The sequence below is a fragment of the Ochlerotatus camptorhynchus genome, unplaced genomic scaffold, assembly GCF_037179485.1.
Source record: "Ochlerotatus camptorhynchus isolate MF236.1 unplaced genomic scaffold, CSIRO-AGI_Acam_v1.1 ptg000240l, whole genome shotgun sequence".
Classification (NCBI taxonomy): Eukaryota; Metazoa; Arthropoda; class Insecta; order Diptera; family Culicidae; genus Ochlerotatus; species Ochlerotatus camptorhynchus.
Window position 1 is genome coordinate 349,913 of NW_027040730.1, and position 13,343 is coordinate 363,255.

Genomic DNA, 13,343 nt, shown 5'->3' on the forward strand with positions numbered 1-13,343 from the left:
TTAGATTAACTTGTTTCTACCTTCGTTCAGGCTGGAATTATTGATTTAAATTATATAAGTATATTTTCAGCTCTTCGATGATGGAATATCTTTATATTCACTTATTTGAACCTTCATTCAGGATGGAACTATTCATGGAACATCTTTAGATTTATATTGTAAAGATGCGTTTTCTTCAGCCCTGGATCAGGCAAATTCAAGAATAATGTAATGTATGATTACATTGATTTATTTAACATTAATTTTAATTTTTAAAAACATAACAGCACATTGTATGAAAACCATAAACACATCACTTATGAAGAATAAACCTGATCATACAAACCTAACCCTCTAACAAAATTTCCCTCACGTGATATGTGTGGGGATGAAGAGGTATAATCGGTCTCCAATACAGCAAAGATCATGCTCTAACATTCCCTTCTGATTGCAAGGACGCGACCGGTGCCGTTATTGATCCTTAAATATTTGTAATCACTGAAAATTGTGTAGTGATAATGGACGACCATTCAGTGCAATTTCACTGGTTTGAATCAATCACGGAGTAGCAACCATTGATAAGAGCAATAATAGTTGCTCAGTTGAATTCTTAGGAATAGAGGAATGGAATTATGGACGAGAATAATGAGTACACGAAGAAGCTTAACCTTTCTAGTGCATTGGGGTCATTTTTGGCCTGGAAACACTGTGTAAATTTTTCACAATGCATTAGGAAGGTTGAATGTGTTCTGACTATTTAATAGCAGATGGACAAACAAGAGACGGACCGAAAAGTGTGGATCACCTCCATGGGAAGGAGAGGGACAACATCCTACTGGGAATTTAAAACGGACATTTCGATAGCAGTATAAAATAAGCCTCGAACTTATGAAGATGTTAAAATCCTTTTATTAATTAATACAATTTTGTAACACATCCAGCAGCTGCCTTGAACAAAACTGAAACGGAAGTTTTTCAGTAGTTGCTTAAAATAATATCTTATCTTACAGGATGCAGCAGTTTCAATAAATAACTGACTCTTTTACTTATTTTGTTTTTACGTAAAATAAATTAATCCTTTACTATATAATAAATATAGTATGCAGGTCAACCGGCTTTCGACTTCAAAGGAAAATAGATTTTAGAAATCACATACACTACGTTAGGTCTATCACTATCAACTACTGTTAGTTTCCGTTGGAAGTAGTATGGTTGGGGCTGAGTTCGTAGCGGGTTTGCGGCAGAACACTTATGCGTTTTCTTCGTGCATCGAACAAATCTGAACAGTAATTGGAAACAACAATTGCTACGGTAGACCCTACGACTGCTCCAGCCAGCACATCGGACCAGTGATGTTTGTAATCGGAAATTCGACTTAGACAGGTGTACCACGCTAGTAGAATCAGGAGAAACTGGAGAAAATGTTTCAGTAATTTTGAACCTCGCCAGTTCATCCGAGATTGGAGATAAATCTGAAAGATAAGATAACAGTGGATTAGACTATTATTTGTGATTCATTGTTAGAAATACCTACCGCACAATATACGAGAGTGTACATCGAAAAGCTGGAATGACCGCTTGGGAATGAGAGACGCATTTCCTTTAGCATACGGGGGCTGGATATCTCGCTTGTACAGGTAAAGTCTACGATGTAACGGCCCTGATTTTTGGGATCACTACAGTTCGTATTGTCGGGCATTAGAGGTTTGCAAACCTATAATTATGATAAAAAAATAACAATTTCAAAAAGTTGGAAAGAAGATGAAGTTATTTTCAAACATGTTGGGCATACTTCAGTCACATCAGTGTGCCTTTATTTGCATTAGCATAGCATTAAGAAGATTGCTCAAATTCGTAAGTGGTGCGAATCCTAGACCATTGTATGAAATTACTACTGCCCTTTTCAGCATAATTGTCTTATTGTCCCAAGCTGAGAAAAACTCTGTTGTAGATTTTTCTCATTATGGGCTCGTATGGATGGGAAAACATAGTTTTGGTATTTTTTGCGACATTTTCTGAACATGGTAGGCAACTTTTCGTGTACATTGTAAAGTGGTGGTAGTTGATAATCGATTCCAATGTACAACGCATTTTCACCAAAAACTCTAATGGAACAGTTATGCCGCACAGATAAGCCACACTACTACTTCCGTCTGTTACCGTATAATATACCAAGAATTTGAACACTTACTGAGGTGCTCTCATAAGAGTCACATGAGTTCACTGCCTAATACGCATAACTTTCTCATATTCTATGCAATAATTATGGAACATGGTACATTGATGAGTTTAACGGCAGTTCATGAGATGAGTTATGGAAAAGCTAACTCCATAATCATGTCGAATGGATGATTGCCAATTAGGGGTATGCGGTATGCAAAACCCTAAAACAGCGAAACAAAACGAAAGTTAGGCTTAAATCCTATAGAAACTTTCACAATCCGGATTTTTTCACCCTATTGTAAACGTGTTGTTCTTTAAAACCATATGAATTAACATTTTTGCTTAGCGGCGCCGGTATTGTAGTGGTAATCGTGATTGCATCTCACCCCAATGGGCCTGGGTTCAATCCCAGTCGGCGCCGTCGGGATTTTCTGAGGCATAAATCTCTGATCCACGCCTTCCTTCGGAAGGGAAGTAAAGCCTTTGGTCCTCGGTCCATAAGTTGATGCTTCGGATACAGGTGTGAGAGCTGCCTCCCTGGCGTCGATAGCATTGGTACTTACCCAACTAACATTCTCAACTTTTTAAGCCAACTATTCCAGCATTGTGCTGTAAAGTAGCTGAAAAAAGCTGCAGATACAGCTGCAAGCAGAAGTTATTAGAATAGTTATGGAGAGCGTTTACTCAACTTTTTAACAACCATTATTCAATTTGTCAGTCGCACTGAATAACAACAGCCAATAAACGCTAATGTCACTTTTATACACATGCTAATCAACTTTTAACTTGTAGCTCTCATATCGTTTAACGTTTGAATACAGCTTGAGGCTGTAGCTGTATAAATGAAATGAGTTTACATTGTGAAAATTGTTAGTTGGGTAGTACGAAAAACAAGATTGACGGAAAGCATTTTTTTTGCTCTGACCTATTTTTGTCTAACGAATAACGATACAATACAAAACGAAACGAAATTGTCAATTTCCGGCAATAACATCCAGGAACAGCAAATATTGTATTCAACTGAGAGATCTGGCCCGCAAAACCATTTTCCACATGTTAAACTTCAATAATTCTGCTGTTTCATAGCCAAAACCCAAAAGTTTCGTGAAATTCCGTACACTTATATCGCATACCAAGATTACCAATAATTTAAACAATTTATAATTAATTGTCTGTCCTACCCATAAACGCACAAAAGCCCCATTTGAATAGGAAATCTAGCAAAAAGTGGCCTTCAGCAAACTCAGCACAGTTAAAAAATTATCTACAATATACAAAGCTTTCCTTCAATAAGATGAAAGGCAAGAAGGAAATGAACAAACAGTTTTGTTTTCAGTAAATCAAGAAATCTTCTCTTAATTTTTGAAAAGGGCCAAACAACTTTTGTGAACAAATCTTGCTACGCCCTTTTCGCGCGAACCGAAGTTAACTTACGCAAATCAAGAACACTATCAGGAAGGGGCGTATTTCTGAATTGGTTTGTGTGGGAAAGCTTCGGTTCGCGCGAAAAGGAAATTAAAAGTTTTGTTTACAAAAGCTGATAGGCCCTTTTCAAATGTTATGCGAGAAATATGCTTTGTTCCGTAGGTGTATGTCTCTGCCATTTTTCCAGTATGTATATACTGACAATGCCCTCCTGGAATACGTACCTCAAGGAAATGTGGCCGTAACCGACCGATGGTATATTTCCCTACGTCGGTCAACAGCTGGCTACAGGCGGCTCCAAAACCGAACATTCCGATTGATTTGTATGCCTCTACTATCCAGTAATGGATTGTGATGTTGTATACCTTTAGAGGTTGTGCATTTGATTTTTTCACGTGCGCTCGTACTAACTCCGTTCCGATTATCTGAAAAGCGACAAAAAGAGAGAGCAAAAGGAAACATGGGTTAGATGCTGTCTATATTTTAAAACGTTCAACCAGAGGGTAAGGTTTGCTGGATATATGGACGACGAAGTACCGTGTTTATTGCCGTATGTTAGTGTGTTCGGAGGGGAAAGCGGAAATCCAATGATGAACGAGTTTAATATGACATACCGCGATGCGGACAATTCTGAGTTATATGTATAGAAAACCGCGCGCTCACATCATATTTGAAACGGTGCAAGAGCGTGCATAATCTGTGAATGTTCACGCTGATTTTTTTAATTGAATTGTCCATATCGTATTAATCTTACATTAAGTTTAATATACCTAGGTCGTTTTGACGACATGTTTGTTTGTTGATGATATTTTATTTAATCTTATGCTTGAAGCGTTGGTTATAAGTTCAACTGAAACGATATTACATCCTGATCTTGATTTAGAGCTCTAGACAGTAATAAATCATGTTTGCATTTGTGTATACAAATAGCCCGGTGCAACGTTGCACACTACGGTTTTGTTCTCCTAGACCACAATAGAGTATGTGAGGAGATTTTCTCCAACCGTAGGGGTTGGTTCTTTTATGGGCGTAGAAATGTAAAATCGTTACCTTTAGCTGGCTGGGTAGTAATAAACAACCGCTATGCTTCAAGCAGGATCAACTGACAATAAATGGTGCCCACATTTCACCTCGTTAATAAACTTCTCAAAAGAAAAAAAGAAAAAAGAATTACTGATGCACGGCTAATCCAATGATAAATTGCTGGGTTTCGTACAATGAGTTGATTATCAGCGCCATAGCCCACGCTTTCGTGTGCTCACTTTAATCCCGGCAGACGAACGTGAGCAATCTATTATTTTTTATTCTATGCGCCAGAATGTAGGTAATATCTTGATGGTAAACCTACAGCATCCTCTTGAAAGGGTTAATGATATGCAGCAGCACGTTTTAGTTGGCCGCACGATGAAGGATTACGGTGCCCTTAGATTTTTTCGCAAATTTTCTCACACGCACGTCTCTTGCCGATGATATGTGCTAACCTCTCAGTATCTTCTAACTGTCGCATATAACAGATATAGGTACAGGTACCTTAAAAATGTTATGGTAGGTTCTTTCTGGGATTCTTCGTTCTGAAGAGTAGTGGTATGAATGAAATCATAAATTTAAAATTTCGGGGTTATAAACTAATTTGATTGATTTTCAAATAAAAAATCTCCATTATCCATATACTGGACATGACACAAAATTGCCTTTATGTACATACCGATTATATAATCACTCAGCCAAGTAGTTTTTAAACCAGTGATTTGAAAAAAAAAATATGCAATATATTCCAGATTTTCAGGCTTAGGATAAATAAAATCTAATTTTGCCAAAATTCTAGAGGAAACAAATTAAAAATATTCTCCCGTGGTAAAATTCTAGTGGCAAGAAACATATTTTTTACCTATATAAATAAATAAATGAATAAATGATGACTCTTGCCGTTGGTTAAAATGCCTAGGGATGTATGTAAGTTGGAAAATATATAACATATAAATAACATATTTTCTACAGTAGCAGAATTGGTTTGTTGAGATGGTGTCCATTAGGGTGGGTTAAATTTGTATGACGGATCACAATCCCTTGCTCCCGATGGTTCTTTGGGTCTGTATTGAGGTTTAATCAAATTTGGCTCCGATCTGGATTTGCAGGAGAACTTTAAAGTTTGTATGAGAAATTGTATGGGAAACGGAAAGACTTGACGGAAAGAGTTGCTTGACATAAAATCAAAAATTGCGCAATTTTTACCAGACCTGAGACTTGGAATGGGAAAACTATGCAAAACAACTTTGTCAAAGACTTTGTAAACAATGACAATGAATGTCGATTTTTCACGCATTAAAACTCATTCAGGTAAAGCGACAACAGCATCCGGTAAACAAAATTTACTTTACCACACATTTAGAAAAAAAACTACTTTTACACGAGGCGTAATGCACATTGGACGTTTTTTTTTTTTTCTTTATTAAAGAGACTTTCAGCCTAGAGCTGGTTCGTCTCCATATTGGACAAACAAACATTTCATGTAATATTAAGTGTTCTCAAAACGAAACATCAGCTAGTCGACAAAGAGAACGTTTGTTTGAATTGATTTTCACGCTTCTTTCAACTGATTCTTATGATAAAAAGCCCGCTTACATGTGTCGGTCTTAGGGAACCGAAATTTACATGACTTTTTAGTAGTGTGCAGATTCTACTGTCGTTCTGCCTTAATGAGTTTTAATCCACAGACGTAATTCAGTTTTGACGTAAATCATGGAACGTAAGCAAACATGGCATGTAAAATTAAGTGTCCTGTAACTGAAACATATGCAACTCGACGAATAGTGCGTTTGATTGAATTGATTTTCTCGTCCTTTTCAACTGATTCTTATGTCAAAAGGGCCGCTAGTATGTTTCTGTCTCAGGGCACTGAAATGTACATGTCTTTTTCGTAGTGTGTGGAAATGAGAAAACGGCGTTCAAAGATTTTACAAGTTTTTTGATTAGAAACTTATTTTAAAGGGATAAATTTAAAAATAAACGTACAATGTGATAGAATGCATCTATGTTTACCATAAAATATTGAAAAAATATCATGAAATTTTTATTTTATGGCCAAAATCTGAGTGGGACTGACTTGCGATTACATTGCGGTCACAATTCCATGACGATACTGCATTAGTTTAGCACAGTATTGAACAGTAGAAATATACCATGGTCCCATAGAACGTTATTGAATGTTTCTGGATTTGTTTCGCTGGTTCCAGAGCAATGGCCGGAACATATTCTGGTGAGTATGGGTCTTCATCAGACCAGAACTTTTCTTAAACGTGCCAAACCCACCATGCGATAAATCAATTCACATGAGAATTCAAAAATAAGATCAATAAAAGTCATGATGAATGAGCAGCACCATGTAGGCCACACCCGGACATGTTCCGGATATCCTCGGGGAAGTTGTAAATCCTTTTTAAATCAAAATCCATCGTAAGAACTATATTGGCCACATCCGGACATGTTACAGATACCTTAGGGGAAGTGGACAAAATCTGTCTTGAGACAAATCTGTTGTCTAACATTTCTAACATATTTTTTTCTAATGGGACTGACTTGCGGTTACTTTTCGGTGTGGGACAATTTGTCTTGATATTGTTTTTATTTTTTCTTGAACAAACCACCTTTTTTCAATAGCACATCTAAAAAAACAGAAAGAAATATAGCTGTTAGAAGGAACATTCAGTAGGCAGCTGAAAAATACGTCTCATTATAAATTTACATGTCAACAAACTTGAACGAGTAAAATTACAATTTGGCTTTGTTTTACGTCATGTAAAAATACTAACGGACGCATTTGTATGTCATTTGAGTCGCTTATATGTGTCGGTCTTAGGAGACTTAAAATTATATGAAGTTTTCGAAGTGTGTGGAATTGGCATCTTTTTCGCTTCCATCGACAGCATCTCTAGAATTATTCCTCCTCCTATCGCTAGAATTATTACTCGACTATCCTTCGACATTTCCTTGTGATTCTGCTTTTTAAAGCCCCACTCGATTTATTGTTTTTTCTTTCTCTAGGCAGATCCATCTTTTTATTTTTAGTTTAATTTGTAAACAGTGGGGTTTTTTTTTATACAACTTATTGAAACCAAAAAGCAACAATATATGCTTTTTGATCCTGTTTGAAACCGAACGGTTTTATAATTGCTTTTATACTGTCGTGACATCAATAAAAAAAAAATCGAACAGGCTTATGGTTACTTTATTGAACATTTTTGTAAAGGGATATACCGCTGCATTAAATTCATTTTTAAAACCAGACGCTTTCTGACTTAATTGTCAGACTTTAAAAGGTTTTTAAAACAGAATACAGCTTAACTACTAAACAAGAATGTTTTGCACTAGTAAATGCTTTATTTAAACCAAAAAGATTGCTTTTGCCGTTATAAAACCATAAACCGTTAAAATCAGTAAAATTTCTCCAAATCTCGGAAATAGGGAACTTTATGTAGAACAACTTTGTCGAAGACTGCAAATCTATTTGTAGCACGTTGCTGCGATTGCAGCTGATAGAAATCAAAATCAAAATTCTAGCGTCATAATTCTAACCAAAATTTTAATAATTTTAACTTAGGTAGCATTACAACTCCTAAAATTAAATTTTTACAGCAATCATTAATCGATATGATTACTGATATGCTGAAAGTTAACTCGATGTTGGATGCAATTCAACCTGGAGTTAAATTTGCAAATTAAATTACCATGACTTTGAAGTTCAGTAATGAATTTTAAAACATTGAATATTTTGATCTTGATTTTTCCTTTGTAGAATCTCCGAACATTTTAATCTTACTTGTTGTATAGAGTGTCTTAAAACCAGTATCTTATTTTTTATTAAACATTTCCCATCAATATATTAGCCATCGGTCGGAGTTGGACTCACAACCGTAAGCGTCACGCAAATACTGTAAAACTGCTGTGGCCAATTCGACTGATTTAAATCTCTGAGCCAAAAAATACTTCACTCGGATTTTTACATCGTAAGCGTTCGGTTTTACGTATTCCATCGGCTTCTTCCTTGGTTAAGAAAATTGTTCGGCTGTCATGTTTATCGTTCCCCGAGCAGGAACGAATATCTCGATACCAAAAAATTGGCATAAAAGGTAAAATACCAAAAAAATGTTCTCACAATACCATTCCAATACAGAATTATGCAATTGCAATACCTCAACAATACCACGCAAGTATTCTTTTGGCGTCCAAACATCCATTTATGTTATTTACAAAGTATTTTCTCTTATTCTCTTATGTCATGCTGATCAATACCAAATTTTGGTATCAGATAAAAATGAGGTATTCATTAGTTATTTTCTCCTGCTCGGGTCATTCTTTCTATTGCTGCCAGTTCCGAGTCTCCCTGCAGAGTCAGTTGGTTCGAAGAATTTACGCTCGGCAATCTGGTTGTAGGTGAGGATGGCTTTTTTGTTTCTGTGGTGCTTGCGCGAGGAATAAATTTTCCCATACTTGAGTCGGAGTTGGATTCAGAATATTTATTAGGATTCATCATGAAAATTGTGCCTATTTCTTTTTATTTGTATGCTTGAATAATGATTTTGTAAAATACATCGACAGCGTGCAGCTCCCCAAAAGTACGCGCACAGTTGAATAGAGGATGGGACTTTTAGCATCGTTCGGATTGAAATGTTACGATTTTGAAAATGTGTAGAACGTAATCCCATTTAATGTTTTGTGACGCAAGCATCTAATTGATGTAGTCTGCTGTTGAGAGTGAACATTTTTCTACAACCCAAATTTATTAAAGAATCTATGACCGGATGCATACAATCTTGTGAGACTTTATTAGCTTAATGAATTCAATTACGTGCATGCCTGTCGCTGCGTTAGCATTATTACTAGTGATATTTGTCTTTATTCTTCTCTTTCTACTTCATGTTATGGCGGGTAGCCCCACTGCCAGCAGTATGATTTATCAGACTTTGTAACATTTCAACCCCATAGTCATAGCTTTTTTTGCCTACCCAAAAGTAGAAGGCTGAAACGGGTTATCTGAGTAACAAAGACACATTATTGTTCATCGTTTTGGAACGTCCTTCGGTTTATATTGCTCAGTGAAAAGGAAAGGCGTTTCCCATAATTCTTCAACTTATCTGGTGTCCACATCTATCTCTTTTCTTCTCTCAGACATATTCCCAGAATCCACCAACGAAATTGAAGTTTCTCTTTGCATATGTAGCGTAGCGAATTTCAACATAAAAGGCGGTTCCACTTTAATGTTCAATTGATCGCGAGCCGTTCTTAAAAAGGTGACGGTGTAACATAGGGCTTTTGATCTAAATTCCGACCTCCTAAGCACAACCCGAACTGTACCTTTCTTTTTCTTACCGATTTCAACAAAAATGGAGTGATTTTCTACAATAGATGACTTCCAAATTTATTTAGCTTTCCATACGTTGGATTTGATAAAGAGTTACAAATTGTTGAAATATTTAAAAAAATCTAACACTGTTTCTTGATTTTAAATTTGTCCTACGAATTTCAATTCCGTCCTAACGCATTGAAACGCCGTTGGATTTTCTTCGTCCTGAGGATAAAGGCAGAAAAAATGGATTTGCTACTCGAGCAGGAGAAAATAACTTATTAATACCAAATTCAGGTATGAAAATCAGTGTCTATTTTTATCATTTACCATCAAACGCAACGAGTAGCGCTTCAACCCAGTGTAGATGAATTGCGTTTGTACGAGCGAAATGAACAAATGAGTTCATTTTACATCAACGAATACGCGTTTGTTGGATATTCACCAGTGCTTGATTATCCAACCCAAAATGGTGAAAATCAGAATTGATCCTCAAAAGCAAAATAATAAAAATTTATTTTGGCCAAAATGATTCTTTTAAATATTGCGACCCCAGAGCCTAAACCTTGATATTATCATCACTTCAGCATGAGGCAATAATTTACTATCGATATGTGTGTAAAAACCAACCCACACGTTCTTCAGCGTTACTTTAGTTGAAAATTAAAATAATAATTATGCATTTGATCCCCAAAAGCATCCACACCAAAATTAAGACGAATATTAATATTGACAACAACAGAGGCGATAATGAACATCCAACAACGAATGAAGAAATACATTATTGACATCGATACTCAACGGTTGCCTTGATCAAGAGAGTTTTGTTATGTCAAAATTATAATTAATGCAGATAGTTTGTCTACTTCTAGTCTTCATTTTTAGCTAAGTTGAGTGTAGAAGAAAGATGTTTATCAGCTCTGATGAAAATAGCTTGCTTTTCAGAACAATGAGTGTAAATATTCATACAACGCGCTCTAATAGGCTTTGTATTGTAGATTATGAACTAACGCATCGGAACAAACGTATAATTGATTTGTTTACATTGAAATCATCGATTTTATTGATGTTTTCTGGTCGATAGAACGGAAATGGGCAATTGCAACGAAGTAGCGCGTTATTCTATAGTAAAGAAAAACAGCTGTGGGAAACGAGGCACCTCTTAATCTAGTCAGTCAAGACTGCAAAGCGATATTTTTGATATCTTGTCCGGTCGTGGAAATTTTTACATTACATTACTTTTGATATACCGTGCACTGTACAACATTATATAGGTTAAGAAAAGTGACAATGCAGTGAAGTTGGAATCTTAAGTTGAGGGCAGGCGAAAAAATTCCATTTGGAACATTATAGTCATGATGAAGTAATAGAAGAAGAAGACATTGTTGTCAACACAGATTACATTTATTTAAACATTTGTTTCAAATTGCAGGTTACCTCAGCTTGTACATGAACATGATCCGGCATTTAAGAATTTCACACGATTATCGACGCGTATCGCTGCACATTACGATCAAAGGGTACAAGGGGCATAACGCTTCACTTAAGCTGCGAGGGGCACGCAAAACAAAGAACCGGTGCGTTGAAGTTAAAATGCAATCTAAAAATACTTAAAGTAATTAATGCGTTTTGAAGTAGTACTGACGGTAATTAAAATTATCTATCCGTAATTAATGTAATTAAAAGTATTGAAAATGTAATTAATGTACTTTAATTACGAAATTTCAACTGTAATTAATGGAGTTAAAAAGTAGTTAATGTTCTACATTGTGTAATTAATGTAATTAAAGCAGTAGTTAATGGAATTAATTTAATTACAGCAGTTGCCTGCGTTGGAGTTAAAGGTTATTGCGTGCCCCTAGTTAAGCTGAGCATGCATTTTCTCAGCAGTTGTAAATCATTGGTTTGATGTGTCAGTGAACGGTTTATTTAGATGTTTTCTATCATATGCATGAGCAGTTCTTCACAAGACAAGGTTTTTTTTGCATGTATAACTTTACCAAGTTCCTCATTTCCTCATTGTGATAAGTGGTCACGCCATGATCCACCTTAATCCGCTGACTTGCATGAGGCATGAAAGCAGCGCTGTTTTATATCTTTTCAGGTTCAAAGAACGATGTACAACCAAATGGTAGGTACTCGATTAGTACGACTGGGTTAGGGAAAACCGTTTATTTCATGAAAACAGAGATAACATTATCATTTGTATATTTTTAAAATGTTTTTTTTTGTGGAATATTGAAAAAAATATTTATTTCGGCAGATTCGTAATGTAATATGCTATCGATTGGCGTATTTGGATTTTATTTTTATTTATAAATGACAAAGTTACAAGCGTTCAAAACCTAACACTATTTCACACACATATTTTTTGATTTGCACCCCAGTATAGCCGACAAAAAAAAACTGGAGCATCTTGGTTAACATGAAGTCTAATTTGTTTTGAATTTGGAATAAATAAAAAACTTAAAAAAAAAACAAATGCAAATAGTGGACTTCATTTACACACTCATCATGAAATGTTTGCTTCCAAGGTCGAATGGATCGACCAAGCAAACTGCAGATGCTGAACAATGAACACCACACAATAGCGTCATATATATTGAGAATTACGTCTGTTTCTGTCGACAGCAATGAGATAGACAAGATCGCCATTTCAAATTCATTTTCAACCGAAATCTGCAAAAAAAGTATGCCACCTGATGAGTATGGTATTTATTGTCAACATATTAGTTATTTCTTCCTCATATGAAAATTGTGATGTCAATATAAAACGATAATTGATGTAGAAAGTTTTTTTTTTTATTTCAAATGTACGTATAGTTTTATCTTATAAGATTGCAGCCTGTAGACTTGGAGACATACTTCAAGTCTCCGCGTACATCGTACGGGTTAGGCAAAAATGTGCGTCTATCTTTAAAAACTGTCGCATTAATGGCCCTTCGCTCATTTTCAACTTCTATTCAATTTTCATACTGCCGTACTCTAACGGAACTATCCACCTACCCTCTTCTAAAGATCATTCTCTAGCTAATAAATCATCACACTAAAGCTTCATGTTAGCATTTCCAACCAACTCTTATAAGATTGATTTATGAGATACAGCTATCCACCGCTTTTCTCGGCGGGGTTTCAACCAGTCGGTCTGGTTTTATGCATGTGAGTAGTGTCAATAAAGAACTAATCACGCGCAGAAAATTAGAGCGATTTGGTGAAAACCCACCAACACAAATCGTTGGGTAGAACTCAGTGGTTAACGCGTTCTTCGGGGAAAAGCTGTATTCAGAAAGAATATTTTGGCTCAGGAGGCCTTTTGTAGCATTTACCCTACCCCCTATGTAACATCGTAGAATGGCGTTCAATGAACGTCGGGCTGCCTGCAGCTTCGATCTGGCAGAGGGAGTGCATGAACTCGTGCACTTATGACCTGATGAAT

General features: G+C 36.0%; 1 protein-coding gene across 1 annotated transcript in view; it reads right to left on the reverse strand.

Annotated features, from left to right (window-relative positions):
- Nucleotides 1–865: 865 nt before the first annotated feature.
- The window catches only part of LOC135704422 (putative phosphatidate phosphatase), a 41,167-nt gene continuing 28,689 nt past the window's right edge, over nt 866–13,343 (reverse strand). Inside the window, exons 5-7 of the mRNA XM_065225874.1 lie at nt 3,792–3,992; nt 1,514–1,693; nt 866–1,451 (exon numbers count right to left, since the gene is read on the reverse strand). Of these exons, the coding sequence (XP_065081946.1) occupies nt 1,167–1,451; nt 1,514–1,693; nt 3,792–3,992 (666 nt within the window). The 3' untranslated portion in view covers nt 866–1,166. The remainder of the gene's footprint in view (nt 1,452–1,513; nt 1,694–3,791; nt 3,993–13,343) is intronic.